At 42.4% G+C, this 26,390-nt stretch overlaps 5 protein-coding genes across 9 annotated transcripts in view; 2 read left to right on the top strand and 3 right to left on the bottom strand.

The window, feature by feature from the left end:
- Window positions 1–53: 53 nt before the first annotated feature.
- LOC115793176 (carbonyl reductase [NADPH] 1-like) lies at window positions 54–2,956 on the bottom strand. The gene is made up of 6 exons (XM_030748026.1): window positions 2,844–2,956; window positions 1,816–1,985; window positions 1,598–1,705; window positions 665–873; window positions 409–462; window positions 54–227 (listed from the first exon to the last, which is right to left on the bottom strand). The coding sequence occupies exons 1-6, from the start codon at window positions 2,954–2,956 to the stop codon at window positions 54–56; spliced, it is 828 nt and encodes a 275-aa protein (XP_030603886.1).
- A 3,469-nt stretch (window positions 2,957–6,425) lies between these two features.
- Window positions 6,426–11,570, bottom strand: LOC115793046 (carbonyl reductase [NADPH] 1-like). 2 transcript variants are annotated; one of them, XM_030747759.1, is made up of 8 exons: window positions 11,457–11,474; window positions 10,717–10,882; window positions 10,067–10,181; window positions 8,562–8,731; window positions 8,380–8,487; window positions 7,360–7,568; window positions 7,208–7,261; window positions 6,426–7,061 (listed from the first exon to the last, which is right to left on the bottom strand). In XM_030747759.1, the coding sequence occupies exons 3-8, from the start codon at window positions 10,177–10,179 to the stop codon at window positions 6,888–6,890; spliced, it is 828 nt and encodes a 275-aa protein (XP_030603619.1). In that variant the 5' UTR covers window positions 10,180–10,181; window positions 10,717–10,882; window positions 11,457–11,474; the 3' UTR covers window positions 6,426–6,887. The 2 variants fall into 2 exon arrangements, with proteins under 2 accessions (XP_030603619.1, XP_030603618.1); XM_030747758.1 differs by lacking the exon at window positions 10,717–10,882 and having other exon boundaries at window positions 11,457–11,570.
- A 13-nt stretch (window positions 11,571–11,583) lies between these two features.
- On the top strand, window positions 11,584–15,941 carry setd4 (SET domain containing 4). Its single transcript, XM_030747754.1, has 13 exons — window positions 11,584–11,638; window positions 11,818–11,916; window positions 12,002–12,097; window positions 12,866–12,903; window positions 13,174–13,262; window positions 13,444–13,680; window positions 13,849–13,908; window positions 14,009–14,138; window positions 14,214–14,388; window positions 14,862–14,940; window positions 15,040–15,120; window positions 15,214–15,337; window positions 15,418–15,941. Exons 2-13 carry the CDS (start codon window positions 11,841–11,843, stop codon window positions 15,592–15,594), a joined length of 1,362 nt encoding a protein of 453 aa, XP_030603614.1. The 5' UTR covers window positions 11,584–11,638; window positions 11,818–11,840; the 3' UTR covers window positions 15,595–15,941.
- A 265-nt stretch (window positions 15,942–16,206) lies between these two features.
- Window positions 16,207–24,483, bottom strand: cryzl1 (crystallin, zeta (quinone reductase)-like 1). 4 transcript variants are annotated; one of them, XM_030747755.1, is made up of 14 exons: window positions 24,287–24,479; window positions 22,705–22,852; window positions 22,294–22,371; window positions 21,259–21,331; window positions 21,075–21,119; window positions 20,647–20,715; window positions 19,780–19,913; window positions 19,568–19,679; window positions 19,360–19,380; window positions 18,995–19,093; window positions 17,780–17,907; window positions 17,425–17,530; window positions 17,304–17,349; window positions 16,207–16,342 (listed from the first exon to the last, which is right to left on the bottom strand). In XM_030747755.1, exons 1-14 carry the CDS (start codon window positions 24,292–24,294, stop codon window positions 16,246–16,248), a joined length of 1,164 nt encoding a protein of 387 aa, XP_030603615.1. In that variant the 5' UTR covers window positions 24,295–24,479; the 3' UTR covers window positions 16,207–16,245. The 4 variants fall into 4 exon arrangements, 3 of the variants coding, with proteins under 3 accessions (XP_030603615.1, XP_030603616.1, XP_030603617.1); XR_004021092.1 differs by having other exon boundaries at window positions 16,246–16,342; window positions 18,995–19,089; window positions 24,287–24,482; XM_030747756.1 differs by lacking the exon at window positions 19,360–19,380 and having other exon boundaries at window positions 24,287–24,478.
- Window positions 23,594–26,390, top strand: part of itsn1 (intersectin 1 (SH3 domain protein)) — a 51,831-nt gene continuing 49,034 nt past the window's right edge. The window contains 1 exon segment of the mRNA XM_030747753.1: window positions 23,594–23,764. The gene's annotated coding sequence lies outside the window, so the exon portion shown is untranslated.

Here is a 26,390-nt window from a genome sequence, read left to right as displayed (position 1 = left end):
AATTTGCATGAAAAAAATTTATTCTTATATGTCATCACACACTCAACTCTCTTTCACCATGGCTGAACTTCCTTGTCAGAGACGTATTTTCCATTAGGCTCGACGGCTCCTGGAGGAAGCAGGGCCAGGTACACCGGAGTGATGGCGCCCTCGTCTGGTGACTTTGGGGCACCTGGTGCAGCGATGTCAGTGCGCACCCATCCTGGACAGCAAGCATTCACCAAGACCTGCAAAAAAGAAAAACAAATCCATATCAGTGATGAAAATGAGACTTCAAAAGATAAAACAAACACTTAAAATACATAACACCACACTGTTTAATCTATTACAACAAACGGGAACCCTGAGCAAGATGGGGACAGTTTTTTTTGCAATTTGATTTTAAGTTCTTATATTTTAATTAGTTACCCCGTCATTCGGTCTCTCCTTGGACAGACGACGAGCGTGAATCATGGACAGCACCTTAAAACACAAACAAACACACATTTATAATCAGAGTCTCCAAGAAGGTGGAACCAAAGAAGCATTTCATTCAAACTTTAATAAATCTTTTGGGCACTGGTTTGAAACAGTTGGTTTGCAGGTTGTCATGAGTGTGAAATATCTGACATGTCCTTCAATTTTACTCATTTTAAGACCTCATAGACAAACTTTTCAGTCGTACCGTCACTCCAATCTTAGACACTGCATACGCCATGTCAGGCCAGCCACGTTGTATGTGTTCGCCTTTCTTGGCCTCACTGACAAATCGCTGCATCAGTACCACCAGCTCGTCCTCTGTGATGTCCTCGCTGCGGAAACGCTGCTGGAGCTCTGGGCTGCATTGTTTTAACCCACTGGCACCAATCATGCTGGAGACATTCACCACACGACCTAACACACACACAAAAGATGCTTAAAGTACTCCGAAACCTTCATTCAGTGCTGTTCAGTGTTTGTGGTGTTAGGAGGATTCGCCACTTTGGTCTCCATTAGCTTTGCAGACCTGGATTTGGGCAGTACTTCCCATTTCTTGTGTTAGATTGAATGGAAAGCTAACTGCCTGTCACTACTGCCCTGAAGAAACCCCTTGCATGATGCTACTTCCACCATGCAGCACAAATGGTACTTGGTGAAGAGCTTTTCTTGGTATTTTGGTTAGTTAGCTCCACAGAAAACTTCTGAACTTCTGTTAAAGGGACTTTTAGGTTACAGGTTGCCTTGCTGACAAAAAGGCCCTTCTTGCTTGGTTACTCAGCTTAGACAGAACCAGACAGCTTCCATTTTTTTTTTTCATCTAGGTCACTGAACTCCAGGAAACACTCACAGTTTTAGAAAAGCCTCCCATATCAGGGCCTGATTTCTGTCCTGAAAGGCAATGTGACTTGTGGGACCTTGAATACATAAGGGTGTTTATGTGGGGCCCTGATAGACACATGTCAATCATAATGACAACTGATTAAAGCAAACAGGATGCACCTGACCCCATCTTGAAGCAACACATGAAGTCTAAATACTTTTGTTAAAAAAATGCTTCAACTTTTGATGTTTAATACATTTAAGTGAATTCTAAAAGTGTGTGCTGTGCAGCAGACTGGATCAAGCTCTGCATCTGTACCTCCAGCTCTGACGAGTGGCAGGAAGTGAGTCGACATGTCTCTGGTGGCAAGGAAGTTTGTCTTCAGGATGACCTCTGCCTGGACACCAAATGGAGTTGGGTCTGAGGCTGAAAGGAACGAGTTAACATGTTGTGTCATCCACTTTGATTTTTGCTGCAGTTTCAGATGTTTATGTGGTTCCAGCAGAACATCCATCATGTTATGTTTCTAATTCTACCTTTGAATGCTATTCCAGCATTATTGATGAGAATGTCCACTCCGCCGTACTTCTCTTTAAAGTAGGCAGCAGCAGTTTTGATGCTGTTCAAGTCGTTGATGTCCAGCTGGTGGAACTTGGGTTTCAGTCCCTCTGAGTTCAGAGCCTTCACTGCTTCCTCACCACGACCGCTGCAAAAGGACCAAAAAAGTCTCATTTCCTTTTACTTTCAGTGCTTATCAATTTTTGGATCTGTCTTCCTTTTGATCTTAAAGTCCCACAAACACATTTTTATTTTTCATATTTTAAGTAAAGGGTTTCTGCATTGTTTAACTTTCTATAGTGTGTACCGGGATCAGGACACATATGTATTTAACATATCTATAATCAGTTTAGAGCCATTTTGGTCACAGGCAGGACGGACTGAGACAGGCATGTAGTGATTTACAGCTTGAAAAGAATGGGGGATAAGGCTGGGAAGAGGACCTGTTGCCGCTTTGCACCCTGACTTCTGGTGCTTTTGCTTAATACCTACATTTAACTCTGGCAGTTGCTCATTCATTCATGAATATTACATTTTCCCAAAAGCTTTGAAACCAACATTTCAAGGATTTCAGGGAGACAGCGGTGCTGAAGACTGATGATCATTTCTGCTCAGGATTCTTCGAACTGAAATCAGGAGCCACAAATCATCACCAGAGTCGTATCAATTAGAATTAATTTAGATGATCTGTTTATAAATGGAAGTAGCAGATGACTGCCCCTCCCTGAGCCTGGTTCTGCTGGAGGTTTCTTCCTGTTAAAGGGAGTTTTTCCTTCCCACTGTCACCAAGTGCTGCTCATAGGGGGTCGTTTTGACTGTTGGGTTTTCTCTGTATTATTGTAGGGTCTTTACCCACAATACAAAGCGCCTGGAGGCGACTGTTTGTTGTGATTTGGCGCTATATAAATAAAATTAAATTGTATAAAAATGTTTGATTCCTGTTGAATTTTGACGACTGCCACATGTGAATGCCTTCACATCAGCCCGGTCCTGGTGAGATACCCACACATCTCTGGAGGTGAGGTAAACGTCTCCTTTGAACTGCTTGCAGAGCGCTCGGACGATGGCCAGACCGATGCCTTTGTTACTGCCAGAAACCACTGCTACCTTGGTCGACATGTCTGTACACACACACACACACACACACACACACACACACACACACACACACACACACACACACACACACACACACACACACAGATATCAGCGCATGAAGTCACAAATTAAGCCAGTCTGGATAGCATAAAGCTTCGGGACATTGTCAGGAGAATCAAGGCTTTGTTCTGAGGTGTTTAATTTCTGAACCATTTATATGATTGGAATCTGAAAATACAGCTAATGATAAATATCTGGGTAATGCCTGTAAAGGTTCAGGCTTTAGAAATGAATCCAGGTGTCATCAGTGAACATGTGGTTTTAATAACAGGAAATCAGCATCATGGAGTGAGTGTAACAGTCTGGGAAACCATGAGGCTCCACCATCCCTGAAATATGAGCTACAGCACAGAACAAAAGCTAAACATATCTTGGCTTTGACTATATTTGACTAACATTTCTTTATCGCATCACCCTTTAACAACATTTATCTAAAAAGCTTTCACTCCGCTGTTATCTCTCAGTTGGATTTGTTTATTGAAACATGGTCACCTGTTACAGCCCCAGCAGAGACTTTTTTTTTTTCCCTGTGTGTGTTTTACACTCTGTCTTACGGCTCACCTCATTCAGCAACCGGAGCTAAGGAGTATTTAAGCTCAAGGAGAGCAATCTATCCTCACTTCTCTGACAGTGTGATTTACAGGATATAATGTGACCAGATACGACCCACAGTCTAATGACATCAGTGGATGGAGTATGAAGAACGCAAGCTGAACCTTTAATACGTGCCATCAAACAGAAGATAGTCTGACTGAGATCGTCTTAGTTTATAGAGCAGCAGGAAGCAGGACACGTGAAGGTCAGTCAATCAGTGTGAAATTCACATCATGATTATCTGCACTTGTATAATTTCTATAGTGACCCAGTTCAGGTCAACACTGTGCGGGTACAGGTACGTTAGACTTCATTTAATATTGTCCTGTTTTACCTAAGACAAGAAAACCTAACAGCTGCAATGATTTACATGTGATTTATTGAAATTGAAAATGGCAAGAATATTCTGGAACTGCTGGGATTTATTTTAAAACCCTATATAACCACTGTAATTGCACTGCCCTAATAGCTTTATCATAAAATAAAAAGCATAACTGCCATCTATAATTATCTATATTAATTCAGCATAATCATTAGATACAAAACTTGCTTAGTGATTAAAAAAATGATTTATTGCAAACTAGTTTGTGCATTCAAAGCAGTAAGAGGAAACGTTGAGTGTGCAGGACTCCCACGTGTTTCCCACACTCACTGAAATGGCAGCTCAGGTTCCTTTATGATGTTTTCACCCCCTAAATCCTCTTATCATATTTTAATATTAGTTAGCTTAATTTCAGGGAAAAAGATGTACTCTAATCTGTTCATTTTTAAGATTTACTTACTGGTGGGTTACATCCACAGTCAATTTAGAAACACCAATACCCTGATGTGTGTCTTTGATTATGGGATGAAGCTGGAATACCTGAAGGAAACCTTCAGGGAGAACATGCAAACTGCACACAGAAAGGCCTCAGCCATGACTGAAACCAGGAACTTTGAAGCTGTACCACTACACCACCCTATTTCTATTTCTTGTACCTGTGTCAAAGCACCCCCTGACCTCTGTAGCACTCCTTCAGTGCACCATATATAATCACTCCTGTGCTGCTTTACTATTTCACTGGTTTGTGATTCGCCCCATGATCCTTCAAAGGCCAGGAGACACCTGAGAACCTGAGCAAAGACGGCTGTTCTGATAGTGTGGAGGTCCCCCTTGAATTCTGTCATGGCTGTCTCATAAAAAATACATAAAAAATACCCACAGACATGGACAGTTTCACATTTTCAAGATTCCCTAACACCACGATTTTCCTTGATTTGACCTCATAGATGCAGGCCAAACACACAACAGACTCGGTGTGCAAAAATTTGTAGCATCTGTAGAATATTAGTTTAAACTATATTTTCTTTTTCTTGTATTTTGGATCACATAAATAAAAGTCAAGTTTCAGGTTAAAGGTGATATTTAGGGTATTTTTTACTGCTGTTAAAACCAGTCAAATTTGACCTGGTGGGTGAAAATCATTAACAGCAGAGAAATAATCTGCACAGAGCGTGGACCTGAAAGAGCTCATTAACTCAAAGTCACTTCTCTTATCAGCAGTGTAGGAGAGCTGATTGTAAACAGGTGAGAGTTGCAGTGTCACGATGACGCGTCAAAACAGCAACAAATCAAAAAGATATGCAGCTGGTTTATTTGAAACTATTCTGTTAATCTTCCTGTTTCAGTGCATTTTAGCTATAAAGGAGGACATTTCATTAGTGCAGCTGCTGTACAGTCAGCTAGCAAATGTGCAATAAAAGTACAAAGTGGGTTCTTACTTACTTATGTTGCTGCTGTGATGCTGAATGAAGCTGCGGCCGGACTGAGAGTGCTGCAGAAGAAAATGACTGATATACTGCAAACGATGGGAGGGCAGCTGGGTGGGGTTTTGAACCGTATCAGCGAACAAATAAAAAAAATAAAAAATCTAACAAGTCATTGAATGTTAATAAGTAGCTGATGTACACTGAAAAAAAAATACATTAGTACAGCTGAAAACTGCTGCTGTACCGATTAAAGAGGCAACAGTTTTAATTATAGCGGTTCAATTATAGCCCCAAAAATGGCCAGAAATGGTTTTCTAAGATGTGGATCTTATTACATCAAAAATATCCAACAAAATGAAGAAAGCCAGGCTCGTCTCACAGAGACTCTGAGATGTGGGAGGCAAATTTCTGAATGGGAAGAGGAAGGCTCAGGGAGAAAAAAAAAGGATTATGGACAACCAAATGAGTTTGAGGTGTTTGGATTAAAGAAGGAGAGGAAACGAAACAAGGATGCCGGAGGAGCGTGTGACCCTCCTCCGGCACTCCAACAAGATCATGTTGGAGACGTGATCTTTTAATATCGTCACTCCACTTTGCCGGATCAGGCCTTCCCTGTGAGCGCTACTCGACTGGAGTCAGTTCAAAGGGACAAGAATCCAAAGCAAAGCTCCAAACTACACAAGATCTCCCCAGAGAAGAACCAGTCAGCTCAGTAAGAGGTGCCCATTAACCAACTTGGGGAATGTTTGAGGAAGCATGGGGTGAAATTTCGATGACAGTCAGAATCACCCGCTGTGATTGTTTAATGTAAGCAAACACTGAATATACGACTGCTCGTTTTACATTTTCAGACATCCGAAAGAAAATTTCAGTGACTCCACGATATCCTGTGACATCATCCCAGCAGCTACAGGGCACACAATGGAGACCTTAAGCTTCCTATTGCTGAGTCATCATCCACTGTGCCATGATGACTCAGCAATGTGCCATGACTTTTCATAATTTAAAAAAGAGAAGGTTGTGTTGTGCACTTTTTTTTTTTATCTATTTCATCATTGTTTGATAATATTCAGACGACTCAACTTTATATTTTGAAATTCTTTTATTAATTTTAACTTGAGATCCACATGTTTTATTTAACAAACGGCATGTTGTATAAAACAAGCTTATTATTTCTGAACAATTAGCTTCATCCAGTTATGGCAAGTTTACAAAGTCAAAATATTAAAATGTTTATTGAAGGCAAAGAAAAACAGGCTGAAAACTGAGGTTAGACAGCAATCCAACATTTGATTGATTAATTTTCATACTGATGCATTCAACCTAGCACACGCACACACACACACACACACACTGTTCCCTGGAATAAAATGAATAATTTTGGTTTTATTACCAACACTATTTGGATTAAGTGCTAAACTCTGTCCTAAAAAGCTTTTGTATTGTCAGCATATGTTAAGGGTTTTTGTCACATGTAACTTTAATCCTTTGTATGTGATTTTTGATTTTTGTTACCGCTTATGTGGAAACTCTTCCAGTCACACACTCGTCACCACTTCTGAACCGTCTTCTCAGAGACAAACTGTCCGTGAGGCTCTTTGGCGCCAGGTGGCAGCAAAGCCAGGTACACCGGAGTGATAGCGCCCTCATCTGGTGATTTGGGAGCTTTTGGTCCAGCCATGTCGGTGCGCACCCATCCTGGGCAGCAGGCATTCAACAGGATCTTTTACAAGAATAAAATGTAAAAACAGCAGTGACAATTTAATGGACTCAAAACCACAAAATAATCCTCAAATACATCATTTTTACATCGTATATATTATATATATATATATATATATATATATATTTTTTTTTTTTTCCAGTTACCCCGTCATTGGGTCTCTCCTTGGACAGACGACGAGCATGAATCATGGACAGGACCTAAAAAACATCATTATTAATATGGTATTGATGAAATCTTCAGGACTGTGGTTTATTTTTTAGAATCCCAAAGTGTAAAAACTACTAATCAAACGTACCGTCACACCAATTTTAGACACTCCGTACGCCGTGTCAGGCCAGCCACACTGTTTATGCTCCCCTTTCTTGGCGTCGTCGATGAATCGCTGCATCAGGTCCCCCAGCTCTTCCTCTGTGATGTTCTCGTTGCGGAATTGCTGCTGGAGGTCCGGGTTGCACTGGTTCAAAGCACGGACGCTGACCATGCTGGAGACGTTCACCACACGACCTAAAACGCACAAACGCACACAGAGGGCACTAAAGACGGAAAGAAACGCACGTTTCTTCCTCGAGCTCTTAGAGTCCTATAAATGGCAAATGTGAGCTTTAATGACACTGATATATTTATGTATATAGTGCTTATGTATATGTGTATAGATTTTTGCTATTTTATTTTATTCTATTCTATTTTAGTTTAGTTATTTGTTCTTACTCATCCTTTTCATTTTTTCTCTGTATTGAGCTGCTGTAATGCACAAATTTCCCTGTCGTGGGATCATTAAAGTTTTATCTTATCTTAATGTGCCTCTCACTGAAGTACCATCCTTCTGGCCCCAGTAGCGTCAAAAAAGAAAATGAAAGACGGTGCGCTTTACCGTGTCATCAACGAGATGCTAACCAATGACCCTGCACTGTCCCTGGTTTCACATCAGGTTTTTAAAACATTGAGAAAAGGCTTCTTTTCAGCCCATGATCCTGATATACTATAACTAGCTCATTTTCACAGCCATTGCACCGTAAACTCAAATGTGATCAACAATATTAACTTAATGCTTCACTTAGCTGTTCAAAGACCCTGTGGTTCTTCATGCAGGCTCACTGAGCAAAACAGGTAATAATTTTACCAAATACACCTGCGTTTACCTATAGTGTATCATATTTGTGCCTTCTCTTTGCATGTGGCCTCTGCCCTCCTGCCTGTTACTGAGACATCAATTTCAGAAATCAGTGCTGAAGGAGGTCTCAGTTGCTGAAGCAATCTGGAGGACAAATAGCAGAGGAGGCAGCAGGAGGAGCTATAACCAAGGATGCATGGGTACCTCCAGGTTTGATGAGCTCACTGAAGCAAGTCAGCATGTTTCTGGTGGAGAAGAAGTTTGTCTTGACGGTGACCTCCGCCTGGATGCCAAACGGAGTCGTGTCTGCCACTGAAGAGAGAGCGTTCACATGTCAGTGTGGCTCCAGAGCGCTATAATATACATCAGCCAATCAAGTTCATTACTTTTGAATGCTATCGCAGCATTATTGACCAGGACGTCCACTCCTCCGTATTTCTCTTTGAAGAAATCGGCGGCGGTTTTGATGCTGTTCAGATCGTCGATGTCCAGCTGGTGAAACATGGGCTTCAGTCCCTCTGTGTTCAGAGCCTGCACCGCCTCCTCACCACGGCTGCTGCAAAAGCACCAAAAAAAGAAGAAAAAAAAAATCCTTGTTCATTTTCAATTTGTCTTCAATCACATCACTGACACATTTATCAGCTTAGCTTCTCACTGGGTCTTTCTCTCTCCAATTGTGTCCCTAAAGGTCCTGAATATATAAATTCATGATAAATATGATGAAGTCCCATCACTACTATTGCATTGGAATGGAGAGCAACTTGGGGTTCAGTATCTTGCCCAAGGATACTTTGGCATGCAGCCCAGACCAGCCAGGAATCGAACCGCCAACATTCCGATCAGTAGCCGACCTGCTCTGCCTCCTGAGTGACAGGTGCCCCCACACAGACAGCCAGACTTTATCGGTGCCTGTTTCGCCTCCGTTGTTGCAGGGTGTTTATTTTGACCTTGTTGCTGTTGGTGCTTTTGGAAGCATTTTTCCCTAATTTCTATTATAATTTATCCAAATGAAATAAAACCAATTTATCCATGTTTTATTATAGCCCAAGGGGTGTACTATGATTAATGGGTTAACACGTTAAGTTGGAGTTTTTATGTTTTTTTGAGAGGCAGCTCTCTTTCATGGTTTATCCTGCTTGAATTGCAGCTCAAAGAACAGAGAACTGTTGAGTCTATCTGTAGGCTGTTTATCAGAGAAAATAATGAAAATCAGATTCACTCTGATCTGGCCACAAACCACAGTGATTTCCACGTCCCCTTCATTAGGTTATGGGACAGAGTCACACAGGAACGTCAGGTTTAACAGCTCCACTGAGCTTCGATTCGTGTTGGAGATGAAGAGCAGCAGGAGCACACGAAAAAGTAAAATAACTGGCGTCAACCAGCTTCTGCAGCATTGCCCTCTTGATGCATCAGCAGCACCTGTGTAGCCTTCTGCCATTTTTTTTTTTTTTTAATTCTTTATGGATTTTTGCACTCAATTGGTCAAAGACTGGGGTACAGGAGGAGAGTGAAATGATGCACTAAAAGGCCATTTTTTCCATGAGCATGCTCAGAGCCTGAAGCAGAAACCTTGGATTAACAAACTGCTGTTGGAATAGAATAGAGTGCCTTTATTGCCATTATACAGAATACACAATGAGACTGAATCCCTGTTAGCTCTGACTGGGGTTTTTGTTTTAGTCAAACTAAAGTAACACACAAAAAAATGGCTTTGTTGGACGCTTCATTGTACACCCCCCTCTGGTGTATTCAGCATACAAATTATCCCCCACATATATATTACCCATCTACATTTAAATAAACATATAGATATGAAACCAGGATATTTAAAGTGCACATATGGCAACACTGATCAGCTGCTCCAGGTGTTACCAGGTGAGTCACTTACACATCTCTGGCTGTGAGGAAAACATCTCCTTCAAACTGCTTGCAGAGCGCTCGGACGATGGCCAGACCGATGCCCTTGTTACTTCCTGTTACCACAACAACCCTGGTTGACATGTCTGTCCAAAAAAGAGAGAACCATCAGCGCACAAATGCCACAGACTCACACTGGTGAGGAGTGGGTGTTAAACTGGAAGCTGGGAGCAAGGGTCTGGCAAGCATGGGTTATTTAAGGAAAAATGAAAGTTTGGTGACATCATCAAGCTGATGTTTAATTAAAATATCCTGGGGGGTTTTTTTGTTGTTGTTTGTTTTTTTTACACTAACTGTAAAGTAAAATTCAAGAAATCTCTAAAAATATTATATCTAAATGTGTCCTAACAACATGGATACAAAAGTGTCACAGTGCTGCAGTGTTACACAGCTGTGGTCACTCAATTGTTATTTCCATTTGTGTGAGAAAATGTTACCAAATATGATGTTTAATAAGGAAAATTATTTCCCGGTAAAAGAAAAATAGACAGTCCCAAAACTTTAGTGCGTCCATAGCCGGTAGGGTAGCCCAGCTTTATTTTAGTTCACCTGATCCAGGTGACAGAGGAAGAAACTAAGCTACAGTCTCTAAATACAGGTAACAGGACAGACTGGTATCACCTGCATACTGCTGTTGGCACTGGGCCCTCACTTGCGAGTTTTCTGTGAACGTTTCAACGGTTGTGCTTGCGTTCAGCTAAATAAAGGAAGGCGTTCCCGCTTCCACTCCAGTCTACCTCCACCCAACACTGCGGTCACAGTGTCCCTGTGCAGGTGTGCTACACGTCTGAAAGAGAGTTTCAGGACGGCCGCATTAAACATGGTTAATAAACTGCTCTGCTCTGTCAGCGCTTTGAAGGCAAAGTGGAAACTAGATTTGCTGAGTCATGCTGACAAGTTAAGAGAGAAATTTTGGGGAAAAAAAATCCAAATATACTGCTTTAATAATTTAAGGGGTGAAACACTAAATTATAAACGTATATCGCAGCTTTAAAAGCCAGAGCAGAATGAAGATCAAATCATTTTATTATGAATTATATTTTGGAAAGGAGCCGTGCGCGTGCGCGCGGTCACGCGGTTGGCTGGAACGCACTTCAGTCGCGAGACAAACGCTCGAGAAACACGCAGATTAAGAGCAAACAGCACGTGACTGCAATTTAAACCATAAAATTAATCAACTGTTAACGCTTCCTGCTGATAAACGCTTTATCCGTGAGGGGACCTTTCAGCTGCGGCTCCTTTCTGTTACATAACGCTTATACACTAACACACAACTCTCCGACACCTCTTTAAATCTACCACAAACAAAACAAGCTGCGGACACGCGAACGATACAATGGGAAAAGCGGCCTCTCACTTACTGAAGCTGCAGTTTGGTGCTGAATGAAGCTGCAGACGAAAATGTTTGAATATTTGGAAACCGAGAAAAGTGGGGCGGAGTTTTGCGCAGGCACAGTGCGCATCTCCGGAAAAAAAACAAGTGGAACACGTGGGTTGGGTTTCTGGAGCAGCTGTGCGGTGTCGACAGTTTGATCATATTTGGGTATTTCCTCTGTTTGGATCGGCTTTCAGGAAGCTTTTAGGACCAGCTGATAACCAATTAGAGTAACGCAGCTCGAGATCACTGAAGCTGGTTTTGTGTAGCACCTTTAACATCCATTTGTTTTATGTTTGTTTAAAGATGAGTGTGTGTTTATTGCGTGTCTGTTTACCTACCAAAAGGGGTCGCGGGTCGTGATGGGGCCATGAGAGGTCACAGCCACAGAGCTGGACGAACTGCCCGGAAGCGGAGGCAGAAGAATGAAAGCACCGTCCGGTCAGGTACCGACATGCTGACTGCTGTCACTGCAAATGTTTCCGTGCTGTATGCTGGCTCAGCACTGACCGGTGTGCCCGTCTCTTTCAGTCTCTCTGTGTCACCAGCCGCAGTTTGTGAACCTGCTGAAGTTTCTCCACCAAAGAGGATTTTGCTCCGCGCTGCTGCAGCCTGCCCTCTTCTCTGGTACCGCGTCCTGCTGCCTCTTCCATAACCTCAGGAGTCTTATAGCCTGAAAGGGACAGTTGTTCATTTTTTATTGGGTCATTCTAGTGTTAGTCAGTGCTTCCCACCTCACCTTCTTCAGGTTTTTTTTTTTTTAAACAATATCTGTATTCACTTAAGCCATGCCGAGTTTGACCTTCATCCTGTGAATCTTTTGAGTTAAAGGTTCTCACAGCACATAACTGTGGTTTTAAATGTTGTGCTTTTTACATATTTCACGTTATTCCAGCATTCTTGAGACCATAACTTCAAAATGTCATAAGTACAGGAGCATCCCAATCACTCCATGATTGGGATGCTCAGAGGCTGGATCACAGCCTCTGTGATCCAGGCCCATCTGTGAGCTGAAAAATGTCTTCAGGACCTAAAGTTATTGTGATCAATATGATTATGTCCAAACTACAGAACATGTGAACATCAGCTCTAAGCTGCATTCACGAGTACTGAAATATTACCATATTAGATAATTATTTTGATACAGAAGGAATCCTGGCTAGAAGATGAGACAGGTATCAAAATATATGTAAGATTGAGATCTTGGATAGTTATCCACCCTGCTGATAGGAGCTCTTGAGCCTCAGCTGAAGGCTTCAGGGGGAACCTTTTTCAGGCTTGGTTGATTTTATATAGAATGATCCTGAGTAGGCTTTCTGTTAGTGGCAGTTTGGACCAATCAGAAACACCACTTACAGAGAGATGTTTAAATGTACCCTCTGTCTCTTCATACAGACACCGGCAGAGGACTGCAGGCTCTCCAAACCATAAAGGTAATCCAGCTTCCCTAAGCCAGGGTCCAAAGTAACTTTGGTGGTGCTCGTGGTAGACGACCAAGTTAATAAGCACATTGTTTTATTTGGATGCATGTTCTGTAAAAGGAAATCATAAATATTTTATTTTGAAGATCACACTGTACAAACTTAAGGCAACAAACTGGAAGTCACTGAGAGGCTCGTTAGAGTCCAGGATCCAGTGCAGTACAGCAGGACACTGATGTTCCAGGGTTAAATTTTCTCCCTGTATCTGTGTTTGTCCATCAGCCCGGTCAGCTGGTTATTTCCCTGCCAGAGTCGTGCCTCCTCACGACCTCCGCCGTCCTGGACGGCTACCTGGGACGCTACATCAAGAGGTAAACATATCCCAGTATTTCCACACACTGTACAGCCTGTGGGATTTAATCTAGAGTTGAATGTAGAGTGTTTGATAAGTTAGCACCTGCTCAGACTCAGTGTCAGGAGGATTCAGCAGATGGTTCAGTTTTTCAGCCAGAATTAGATCAAACTAAACTGTCACTGATTTTCTCTCCACAGCTGGAAACCCCGTCTTTCTCCCCTCTTGGCACTCTGTGTCTTCTTGGTGTGTGAGCGGCACAGAGGAGAGGCCTCTGATTGGTTCCCTTACATCGATGTGCTGCCCACAGCTTACACCTGTCCCGCCTGTTTCAGCGATGATGTCATGGCTCTTTTGCCTACTAGTGTGCAGAGGCGGGCCTTAGAGCAGAGGGAGGCAGTGAAAGAAATGCACTCCTCCAATCTGGAGTTTTTCAGGTGAGTGCAGTCAAAGCCAGGATTGTACTCCCGTGTGGATCACCTCCAATCATCTCTGATACTCTTTCACCTTTCAGTGTGAAATGCATTTGAATACAAGTCGTTATTCACATCAGTCTTCTTGTGTGAAACGTGAACGATGAAGCTGAGATTGATTTATTGGTTCAGGTCCCTGCAGCCAATCCTGAGCCAGCCCGCGGAGGATGTTTTGACCTATGAGGCACTGAGGTACACAGTTTCTTTCCTTCTTATCTTTCACCATATGAACAGTTTACACCAAGACTTTAATAAATGACAGTACTGTCAGGTAACTAAGCTCCTCCTCCAGGTGGGCATGGTGTAGTGTCAACACGCGCTCCGTCTTCATGTCCCATCCTTCAAACAACTTCCTGTCTGGACCGGATAATTATGCTTTAGCTCCCTTTCTAGATCTGCTCAACCATCGGCCTGACGTGCAGGTAACCTTCATACTGCAGCAGAAACTCTGTAGCTGCTGAGATTGAACTGATCGGACTGGCCATTTCTTTTGCCAGGTAAAAGCAGGTTTTAATGACGTGACGAGATGTTATGAAATCAGGAGTGTTTCCGGGACTCTGCGTTACCAGCAGGCCTTCATTAACTACGGCTCCCACGATAACCAGCGGCTGCTGTTAGAGTACGGATTCGTCGCCCCCGCCAATCCCCACAGTGTGGTCTATGTGGACACAGGTAAATGGATCAGGAGACGCTTTTACTTTTACTCTGAAAAAAGGGCTCTGCTGGTCACAGCTGATTTTTTTTTTTGTTTGTTTTGTGCTCTTTCTGATTCAATATATAATTAAAGAATATTTGGATTATATAAAAAGTTATTCTCCTGTAGATAAACTTTTCCTATTTAAATATCCCCCTGTTCTGCCTCCTTTTTGTTCAGTTCTGATTGCTCTGTATGAATATTTGGCTGTTTGTGAGGGGGAGGCAAAGAGAAGGAAAAACAGTCTTGAGTATTTAACCCTGGAACACTAAAATTGGGTGGTTTTCACCCACGTGAGGGATTACTTGTACATACACTGACCTCATTATTGGAAACCTACGAGAAGCTACCAGCGTAACATTAGAGATGTAACAGAAAATAAGGAAAATAGCAGTAGGTCCACTTTAAAACTGCTCGGGCTGAAAGATTTTTTTTCACTGTGGTTCCTCAGATCTGCTCTGTGATGTTTTAAGAGGTGACAGAAGTTTGGCTCAGAAGATCAAGTTTCTCAGAGAGAACGAGTTCCTTCAGTAAGACTCCATTTACATACTGACTCATCAGTAAACAGGAGCAGTGCTCATCTTAGTTACAGCTATATGCAAAGATGTCTTCTGTGCCCCTCCTGCCAGCAATCTCACCGTGTCCAGTGAAGGTCCCAGCTGGAGGCTGATGACGGCTCTCAGGCTGCTGTCGCTGCCACAAACGCTGTAGTAAGTCTCCACTTCCATTCCTAATCAGTTTATCAGTGTGGTATCTGTGTAACGATGAACTCTGAACCTGTGTGTGTGTGTGTGTTTTCATAGCCACCAGTGGAAGGCAGTGTTACTCGGTCAGCTGGTGTGTGAGGAGAGAGAGCAGTGGAGTGTCTGGGCAGCTAAGACTCTCTGTCAGCGACTACTACAGGACACATGTAGAGCTCTAGATAAGGTGCATGCACATAAACTTAACTCTGTGGCAGCTTTTCATTACAGACTGATTAGTTTTTTTCACATTAACTGTGTGTTTAGGTCTCACGTCTCCTCCAGCAGAGTGAGCAGCCAGTCAGGGAGCAGCTAGATGTGGTCAAGTCACTGCGACAGGAGGAGAGGTGCATCCTGGGAAGCTGCCTTGAGGCACTGGAGGACTCACTCAGACATAATGACAATCTGCTGTTGGGTCATCCTGATGTTGGCGCTGTGAGCTGACATCTGATTGGTTGTCTGGCTTGACAGCTGCTACACTAAGCAGTGCGATTGGCTGAAGTGATTTCTGTGGCGCGTGATGGCTGAAAAAAAGCAACTTCTCCAACCAGAGGGTTACGGGTTTGATTCCAGGAAGGCTGAAAGAACCTCTGCCCTCTGTTGCCGGGTCTCATCACCACCAGCTTAACTGCTGTAAACAAAAACATCACTGTTACCTCCATGAGAGCAAAAACAGCAGAAACCCAGGAGAGCTCAGTCCTTTAGACGGAAGGGATGCTTCTCCAGTTTTTTAAAGTTGTTGTTTTAGGTTTTTATTTTTGCTTTATTTTGTAGTAGTTTGTTTTTTAAAGAAGTGTGTTTTATTGAGTCAGATGAAACCTTGCGTATTCTGAAAGAAATATTAAGTGAGGTTTGAATGATCAAACAGACTTTAATGTGTTTGGATTTAAAGAGATTGCTCTGGTTTTCTTTTGCAGTGTAAAGTCAAACTGTTCAGGTGAAAGACTGACACACGTCTGGGGGCTGAAACCACACATGTGTTAACTGTATGGTTAACAAGTAAAAACAGTGACTTCATTGTGACAGAGTGTCACTGCAGAGAGAGGTGATCCTGCTGAACTGCGTGCCGTTTTCTTTTCGCTCTGATCGGTCGGGTCAGAGTTGAACGACAGCCTTTTTCTTCGGGTGACGCTGGACAGTCTCCATGGCAACTGTGGCTTCATAGAGAGGGACCGCCTCCTCGGGCTGAGGCCTGACGAGACAGACGAGTTGGATTTGGTCAGAGTTAGGCTACTTACACACCAAGTTACATTTTCATTTAAAAACAGTCTCAGTGCGGACGGGCTTGTAGCAGCGCCGGAGAAATAATTACCGCCTACGCTAACGTGACAACACGAGCTCCTGCAAAGTGACGGTGAAACATTAGAACTGCATTTTCATGGCGATGGGAAAGGAGCACCCACACTTGAATGTGTGAGCCTAGCGCTAATGCTTTGGCTCCATTTATGTGACGGATGAGACAGAAATCAGAAAGTGATCTTAAAGTGCCAAAGCAGAGTGAATGGCAGGTGTAGACAGTAAAAGTTGCAGGTTTAAAATTAAAACTAATGTGGGCGAACCTTTACACTAAACTTTGAAATGTGTGCAAGAAAAGATATGAACTGTAAACACCACATGGCCAAAATATGGCCTGACGGCTGAGCCTGGCATGCCTGGCATGCCTGCCATTTTAATCCTCTGATGCCCTAAAAACAGGGGTGTTAAACGTGAGGCTGGGGGCCATAATCGGCCCACTAAAGGGTCAAGTCAGGGCAGCTAGCTGGCTTAATGTGTTAAAACTGCAGTGAAGTCTATGTTATCCAGATTTGGTCTTCCCAGTGAAGGCATGCCAGCATTACTACACAAACACGTATATTTGCAGATTTGAGAAGTGGTTTGAATGAGAACACGAATATTTCTTCATTTCCAAAAACTCTCCATGTTGGTTTAACGGTGATTATAACGGGGTAAACCATATTGAGACAAAAAGTAAACATTTAAACAGACCTATTGTAAAGCAGTCTGTTATTTATGGATTGTAGTCTAACTCAGCACTATTCAGTCATGTTTCAGTTATTCAGAGTGCCGCCCTTTGTGAACTTGATGATAGTATGATCCCACTGAGAAATGTTGTCCAGCACTCCTTAAAACTATAAACTGGATTTTGAGGTTACCTGAGTACTCCAGCTGATATCTTCTCTACAATATCCTTAAGAATATCTGCAAAAGTCTGTTAAGGCCTCATAAAGTCACGTCACAGGGTAAGGGGTTTTAGATGCTGCGAGAACAGGATACGAAGGTATCTTCCTTGCTGCGATGATGATGCTGTCCAGACTTCAGGGTTGAGGAAAGACACACAAGCTGATTTTAAATGAAGTAATCTGCAGTCTGGAGGATCCAACTGCAAAATCACAGACAGAGCAGAGTGAAACGTTCAGACACTTTAAAGCCACAGGAGTTATGAGTCGTCTGAAATAAAGACTTTTTAAAAAAGCGATTTAATTTAAATGAACATTTCCATGTTTGTTTACTTGAAAAGACAAATCAATACATTAAAATTACAGAAAAAGATTTTGGATACAGGATCGTAAAAATAATAAATTATGAAATTATCACCAAGATGCAACTTCCGTGTCCAACTCCAGCTCACCTGCAGGTTTTGGTGGGATGTGACCCAGTGCCCGCCCACTCCCAGCACACTGATGATGTCATGTTTGTGTGCAAGTAGTTTCTTCTCCTCTGGGTCCCCTTCCTCCTCCTCCCCGTCATGCAGACGAACTACACACACAAAAGGAAACAGAGGGCTTTTCTAATTGGTCTGTTTGGCCTCCTGCCTGTGACCCTGAAGCCAATCTCAGCATCATCGTGGAGGATGCATCAATTTTTAAAAAGCAGGAGGAAAGAGGAACGAGTATGGACACAGCTTGCCAGAGGTGCCACGATCGAGGAAGCACAGATGTACCCTCGACATATAAACCGGTGCAATACACACCCTGAATATACAAACAAGGGCAGGTGGATTATATTAAGAGATTATAGTACTGATGGGTCATTTCATCATAATTAATCCAAAAAAAAAACAAAAACTTCTAGCATTCAGCTGATTTGGACTTTTAAAGAATATCACATGCCGTGTTTTCTGCAGGACTTCTAATCTGTAAGAGATCGGACATCCAAATATTGCAGGAACTTCAAGCAGCCATCATTCTGTTAACTTGAGCTCCAGTCCTGAGAGATCCTGACACTGAATTACATTAATGACCTTGCTCGATTGGTTTTCTAGATAATGGAATATTAAAATGGCCCCTTTAAAAAGAAATAAATAAATGCTAGAAAAACATCTCTGAACACTCCAACCTTCATCCAATGAAGCTTTTTTTTTTTTTTAATGACAGCAGGGAGCATAATTCTAATTAAGAAGTCTGTACACAGAAACTACCAGCTCAGGTGGGAATTTTTTTCCTCGTGTCCCCATTTTGATAAATTGAGATGGAATGACCCACGTGATGGACCGGATAATCCATTTTGCGGGTTCAAAATTTAATTGCTCCTTTTTATTGTCTTTTTTTTTTTTTTTTTTACCCATACGACTTGTTTTGTTCTGTGATTATTTTTTTAGCTATATTGTTTTTCATGTTTTGACTGCTGTATCACAGTCATTTTCCAACTTTTTGGATAAATAAAACACAGATGGGTGATGCAGCTGTGAAAACGATGGCTCCGTTCTCATCACGTCTCTTCCTCACCTCCCCCACTCACATCTCTGCTGAGGAGAGGAGGTGAGGAAAGGAATCAAGGACAATCTGAGAAATGCATAGAGTCGAGTCTAAATTTGAACACTTTTTTTTTTGTTGTTGTTTTTTACCTCCAGAGTCAACGACCACATCCACTCCCAGTCCTCCCGTCTCCTCCATAACTGCCGACAGCAGGTCTGAGGAGTCGTTATAAACCGGAATAACTCTGGCTTCACACAAAAAGACACACAAACATGATCAAACGAGTCACTGTAACTCATAATACATTTAAAACTGAGAAACCTCCACTAAATGAACCTCGTATCCAGAGCAAAAGTCTCATCAACTGCTTGCAGTTTTCACTAATATCCACTTGGTGGCAGCAGGTTTTAGAACAAAAATATTCCTGTAGACTCATCCTGCCATTAATTATGTTACTAATCAAGCAAGGACGCAAGGCAAGTCAGTGGGAAAGAGATGGAGAAAAAGATCTCACCTACTAAAGGATCCTGAACACCTGAGGAGAATATGAAGGCGGGAAGACGGGAATAGGATGCAGAGATAAAAACAGGTTGAAAGCAGATAATATGAATATGAAAGGAATGACAAGGGCAGATTTCAATGTGTAAAAATGTGATTTTGAAGAACAGTGGTGAAGTTTTTGAAAGCGAGCTACAGAAACCTCGACCTAGGCCGGCACACACCTACGCTGGGCCGAAGCTGCTCCAGGAAAGCGTGTTTCTGTGGCGAGTGTGACGTCGTCAGCACCTTCACCCCGTGATAACAAGCCAGCTGGATACACATGAGGCCAAAAGACTTCACAGCAAGAGGAGATGAGATCATTACCCGTGCGCGCACTCAAACTTGAGCTTTGCTTTTCAAGGTCACATGGTTTATATTGTGTGGTTTTACATACGCTGGCTCCGTCCATGACCAGGAGTGTGTGTCCGGCCGCCATGCGAGCATGTGTGTGCAGAGCAGTGTAAGCACAAAGGCCGTCACGCAGCGCTCCTGCCACACACGCCGAGCTGAGCTTCTCCGGCTTCTGAACTGTAATCACAGAAAAGCAGACGCTCACTCAACAGCTTTTTAATGAGATTTATTTTCATGACTTCAAGTTTTGCGGAAGTTTATCCATCCATCCATCCATCATCCATCATTCATCCATCCATTATCCATCATCCATCCATCCATCCATCATCCATCATCCATTCATCCATCATCCATCTATCCTCTTCTGCATAAAATTCATTTTCACTCATCATCTGAATTAAATCTGTCTGCGTAGAAGGCGATGTTCTCGCCCTTCTTCTCCAAGGATTCTTTTCCAGGTGCTTTTATAACTCTTTCAAACTGCCTACGCTGCATATAAAATTCAAGAGGTGGACAACAACCATCAAAATAAAAACATTCAAAAACAGAAGCATTCTGTCTGGGGTGCCTCTGTGTGGAGTTTGCGTGGTCTCCCCGTGTCTGTGTGGGTTTTCTCCCACAGTCCAAAGACATGCAGTTACTGCGGTTAGGTTAGCTGGTGATTCTAAGCTGCTCATAGGTGTGAGTGTGAGTGTGAGTGTGGATGGTTGTTTGTCTCTCTGTGTTGGCCCTGCGACAGGCTGGTGACCTGTACAGGGTGTACCCTGCCTCTCGCCCTATGACAGCTGGGATAAACTCCAGCCCCCCACCCCCACAACCCTGAACTGGATAATTGGAAGAAGATGGATGGATGGATGAAAAGTTGGAGAAATAAATTCCACATTACAAAAGGTGTTTGTGTGCATCTCACCTAAATAGTGTTCATCCATGTCAATGACCTCACAAAGTCCAGAGCAGGGAGAGTCCAGGGGAAGGATACCTGAAGAGGGAAGATCACCGGAAATATTTAATATGGGAAACATGGAAGCAATAAAGTGAAAATAAATCTGGTTGTTAATGTTATTATTGTCTTTATTTTTGCGCAAATCAAGACTTAAATTAAGAGTTAAACTTATTTTGTTGCTATGGATATTAGAAATAAAATCAATAATCAAAGATATCACAAAACTCAAGTAATTATCTATTCTTAAAGAGGTTCAAACTTATAGAAATTCCTACCATGCAGTCCTACACAGAATTCCACCTGCTCTCTCTTACCTACACTGAGTTTTAAGTTTGAGCCCTGAAGTCTGGATTCTTATTTGCACGTGCCCAGAATTTCTACAGAAATCATCCTACCTACGACTTCATTCTCCGGCTGAAAGAACGTAACTTTGGGACCAACTGTCAGGGGAAAAAACACACAAAAAATACAAGCAGTGAGCCTAAGGACTCTCACTCACTCAGCACTAAAACACACACACACACGTGTATTTATACAATAAAGCAGCTCAAATGACAATCGTGTCTGTGCGTTTGCAACCTTGAAGGACGACCCCGGCCACCTCTCTGCCGACAGGAATGAAATCTGTCTGCATCCCCATGTCTCTGAGCAGCTGCAGCAGACACAAGCGGAGTGGTGAGGCATCATCACTGATGCACTGATCAAATGTTTCAGTTCAGTTTAAGTCAATTCAGAGGCAACAAGTGGCGTGAAAGTTAAGAAACAACACTGTAGGTAAGGGGTGCCAAGAGCATGACATACACACACAAGTGATATTATATATAAAGAATTTAAAATGCTTTACTGCGATGACTGCATTTGAATTTTGAGGCGTTCATCGTTGAGGTTCATTTCTGCATTATGTAAAAAAAAAAAAAAATCTTCCATTCATTATTCCTTCATCAAGGTTTAAATTCAGGCTGATGTGATTGTCAGTAATTTACACAGAAACTACCAGCTCAATAGTGTGAACTTTGCTGGAGACACGGAGCAGTTAGACTCTGTACATTCTGCTGGGATCGCTTTCATTAAAATCCCCTGGGGAGGTCACAGGACTGACTCAGTTTGTTTGTTAGCAGGATTACTACTGAAGACTTTTACCACACGTGGGACTTGGCCCGGCTCAGAAGTGATTAACATTTGGAGATGTTCCATCTGGATGTGGGAATTTTAGAAAGGATTATTTTCCAAAGTGCAGAACTGAAATTAGACATCATATTTTCACATACGAATAAAATTGAAAAGAAAAAAAAAATCATGAAAATTCATTAAAATTTAAAAATTAATCAGAGACTCAATTCATGTCTGATGCAGAGGGATTTGGTGGAGGTATGCAGTCTCAGACTCCCCCAAATTTTATCCTTTTTTTTTTTTTTTTTTTGCAACCCTGGATTGGACAAGCAGATGAAGATGGATAGATGATTCCTTTTCAGAGCTTCAGTTTGGGCCAAACTAACCTGCACTATAAATAAACTACTGTAAAGGAAAAACTGGGAAATAAAAAGAAGCTTGGACTGTTGAACACCCTTCATTTCTGCCTTCACTGCTCAGCCACAGGCCTCGCACTGTTGGTACCTTAAAGTCCAGTGGGCTGAGTCCACACGCCTTCACCTGAACTCTGACCTGATGGCTGCTTAAGACATCTGGGAGAGTCTGGAGAGAAACACACAAAGCTGCTCAGTGCAATAATAGTCACAAGCAAAACAAATGTAACAATGCTGGAAAATGTATTACTTTGTAACTAAGAAAAACATTATGCATATATTTAACACTTTCTTCCTCTAAATGTTTACCTGCCGCATGAACAGGGGCTGTTCCCCAATATATTTACACCTTGACAAGGTGTAAATAATATCATTCAGACTGAGACTAGTCAGGAACAGCGAGCTGAACATGCAGATTAAATAAGCACATTTCATTTGCTTTTCTAATCAGTGGTTCCAGTACTGACGTTCTCCGGTTATTCAGCATCAACCTCGAACTCACCGTTTCCTGGATGACGAACTTGGGGTCGGCATCACTGACAGCTCGGCAGTACAGACCTTTCATAACGCTGCAGTTTTTCATCAATTCCAGACACACAGAGCGACGATACCCAAATATTATAACGTGAGTGACCGAAGGAACCCTCTTCCTGCAACACAGGAGAGACCACACGGATAAACGGAATCAGCTGACCTCCTCTTCTTCGTTTTGTGGCTGGTGCCGCTAAAAGTATACATTATCGCCCCCTACTGGAGTTTATGGCATGGATGACTCTTGGTACATAACAAAAGAATAAGATCATATTTTAAAGACAGTCATGATTAAGTATCATACAGAAGACGAACAAGAAGAAAATTAAACAACAAAAGAATGAGTCACACACAAAAATCTTACATCTTATGGGATGAAAGACCATGTCTCATACAAAAGTCAGTGAACTACAACCAATACCAAAGAAAAACTCAGCTAATGTATTTATTTCTACATTAATTAAGGTAGTTTTATTTTTCTGCTGTTCTGTTTTGCTATGTTTTATTTTACGGTATTGGTTAAGTCTTAGACATATTAATTTGATTTGTAACTACTAAAAAAAAAATTACCCGTCTAATAAGCTGGCAAACTTGTTTTAAGTTACTGCTAAGTTTTTTTTTAATTTATTCTTAAAAAATATGCGTGGTTTTGTTTTTGTTTTACTTTGTTTAGTTTAGTTTTGCTTTGTTTTGTTTTTGTTTTATTTTTCCCCTCAAACAGCTGCCAGCAGGAGCGCTGCTAATCCGTTTATTTCGCAGAGAATCCCGATGATCCGGACAAGAAAACTGCTCTCGCGAGGTTACGTCGATATACTTTAAACTGATGGGACATCTCGCGATATCTCAGGAGCGTTACCCCATTTTCCAGCTGTCCCTCAGTCGGTCAGGATTCCACAGCCACGGAAGATTCACCGGAAAGGGTTTTAGTGATAAACCAACAAATTTTGGGGGGAGAGACCACATTGTATGGTCACATAAGCACGCAACGGGCTACTTCAGACAGCATTCAACGATGGAAAGTGAACTATGAGGTAAGAGCGAAGTGTACTGTGGGTGATGTGAAAGAATGTCCCTGAGCGGGCTGGCGTTAGCTGCTCACTAGTTAGCCTGCTCGCTAGCTGCACTGACAGCTTTCGAGCCATTAGTTGGACATTTTTCCTCGCTTGAGTGAACTCCCGTCAGCCTCCGTCTGCGATAATCACCAGTTTAAGGAGGTGCCTGATATTAGTCTGTGATACGAGAGCGGAGTGTCAAGAAACTGAGACGATGCTATCCACCCACTACTAACAGCTAACCTGCATGCTAATGTTAAATCACAGCATCCGCACTGCTTGTCTGCGACCTAACGTTTAATTCCGCCGGCGTGTTCCTGGTGTTTAGCTGGAGCCTCGTTAGTAGCCGAGATTAAGATGATGAAGCGACAGTGCTGACGGTGCGAGGTCAGAAAGCCGCTCTCAGGGTGGAGGTGTGTTCGGTTAGCCTGGCGTTTGCTGACACATACAAGTCTGGATTTTAGCCACACTGCCTGTCCAGTCAAAACAGCCTCTGAGTACCTGATCATCAACCTGAAAGCACTTAAATCGCTCGTGTGCGTTGAGTGACACACTTAGTCTTTTGGCGAGTCCAGCTGAGCTGATGCAGGAAGTGATGAGGTATTGCCAAACACATCTTTCCTGTTACTGTAAACGCTCTTTACCCGGAGAACTTGGCACACTCCCTCTGCATTAGAGGAGGTGTAACATCAGCATTTTGATTGACAAGGCTTACTAGGGTACATCCGCACGGACCGGTTTCCATGGTAACGCGGATGCTGACTGGCCTCGTGAAGGTCGGAGGATTGCAGCTTGTTTGACTCCGGTGTTGATTGAGAAAAATCTACTCAGTAATGCTTTGACGTTTATTTATTGATTAGCGGATGGAAAGAAAATGAACTATTGTGCAACAAAAGTGAATACACCTATGCTCACTGAAATAAAACCGAAACACTGAAATAACCTATCCTATCAGTGTGAACGTGGTTATAAAATCGACTTTGAGACACCAGACTTTTCTCAGTTATCTGTATGTCTTCATCATGATTCTAAATGACAGAGCATTGCCTGAGGAGCTGAAAACTGTGGCTGTGAATGCACTATCTGGCTGTGAAAAACAGATGGGTGAATGTGTGACATGGCAGAGGAGACTTCTTAGACAGTGTGAAGGACAATGGATAGCATCAGATGCGGTCCAGCACTTTTGGCATTAACCTGGTCAAGACTGCAGCGAAAGCAACATCCTGACGGTGAAGTGTAAAAGTGGGAGTGCAATTTTTATGGCGCTGCGAGAGTTCAAAAGTTGTTGAGGACATGACATGGACACAGCAAACACTGGTTGACAAGGTGACTCTCAAGATATTCCAACATGATAATTATCCAGAACACACTGCCGGCATCACATATGTTCTTTTGAATAAAAAAAAAGAGAAACCAATGCATTGAATCCTTCCATCTTTGGCTGCATTTTAAGACTAAGGTCAAGCAGCACAACCAAAGGAAAAAAAAAAACAGATTTTTCTCTAACTAGTAGTAAGTATTGACAGTAAGTATAAACCGTTTTTTTTAATTACAGAAGAGCAAATACACTACTGCTTAGCACTGAAAGGCGATGACTTCTGGGCTTGTTTGACATTTAAGTGATATTCCAAACATTTTTTTAATGTTGTATATGTGTGTGTCAAATCCTTTAGTTCCAGTGTTAGTCACACATTTAGCAGTGTCAAAGCATATAATTTAATGAAGAATTTAATCTATATTTCAGAAAGTTCAAACGTTTACCTGTAAGCAGAAAAAAAAAAGGTTCATAGGGTTCAACAAGTACAGCTGTTTTCAGGAGGGCAATTTTATGTTCTCGCCATAAATCAGGACCGTGTAGTAACAGTTTGTTCCAGTGTATCCCAGAGCTCCGTTCAGCACAGTCAGTTGTTTGTTTGTTTTATTTTTTTAATTGCAGTCCACTTTCAGAGGGGCAGAAAACACAATATAATCCATCAACAATGAAAAAGTTTTTAGATGACTTGATTGTGTGTGCGTGTGTGCGTGCGTGCGTGCGTGCGTTAGGAAGGAAAGGATTCCACATCGTTTGATGGAAATTAAAATGATCAACCTACAGAGGGCTGAGTTCAGTGTCATCCCAAAAGTCAAAGTGAAAAATTATACAGCAGGTTAGTCAATTTTGCCAAAATTTCATTGCAGCAACTCAAATGGTACTCAGCAGTTTGTTTGGCCGCCACAATATTTGTATGCATACCTGACGACTTCGGCGCATGCTCCTAGTGAGTTAACCGATGGTGTCCTGTAGGATCTCCTCCCAGATCTGGACCAGGGCATCACTGAGCTCCTGGACAGTCTGAGGTCCAATCTAGCAGCATCGGCTAGACTGAAACATAATGTCCCAGAGGTGTTCTGTGGGTGGGTCAGGCGAGCGTGGGGGCCAGTAAGTGGCATCAGTTCATTCATCCTCCAGGAACTGCCTCAATACTCTTGATACATGAGGCCAGGTGTTGTCGTGCACCAGGATGAACCCAGGACCCACTGCACCAGTATAGGGTCTGACAAAGGGTCCAAGGATTTCATCCCAACAACTCCAGACTCTTTCATGTCTGTCACATGTGCTCAGGGT

This window comes from Archocentrus centrarchus, chromosome 15 (assembly GCF_007364275.1).
Source record: "Archocentrus centrarchus isolate MPI-CPG fArcCen1 chromosome 15, fArcCen1, whole genome shotgun sequence".
NCBI lineage: Eukaryota > Metazoa > Chordata > Actinopteri > Cichliformes > Cichlidae > Archocentrus > Archocentrus centrarchus.
The sequence above is the reverse complement of the archived record's forward strand: the minus strand, read 5'-3'. Positions and strand labels throughout refer to the sequence as shown.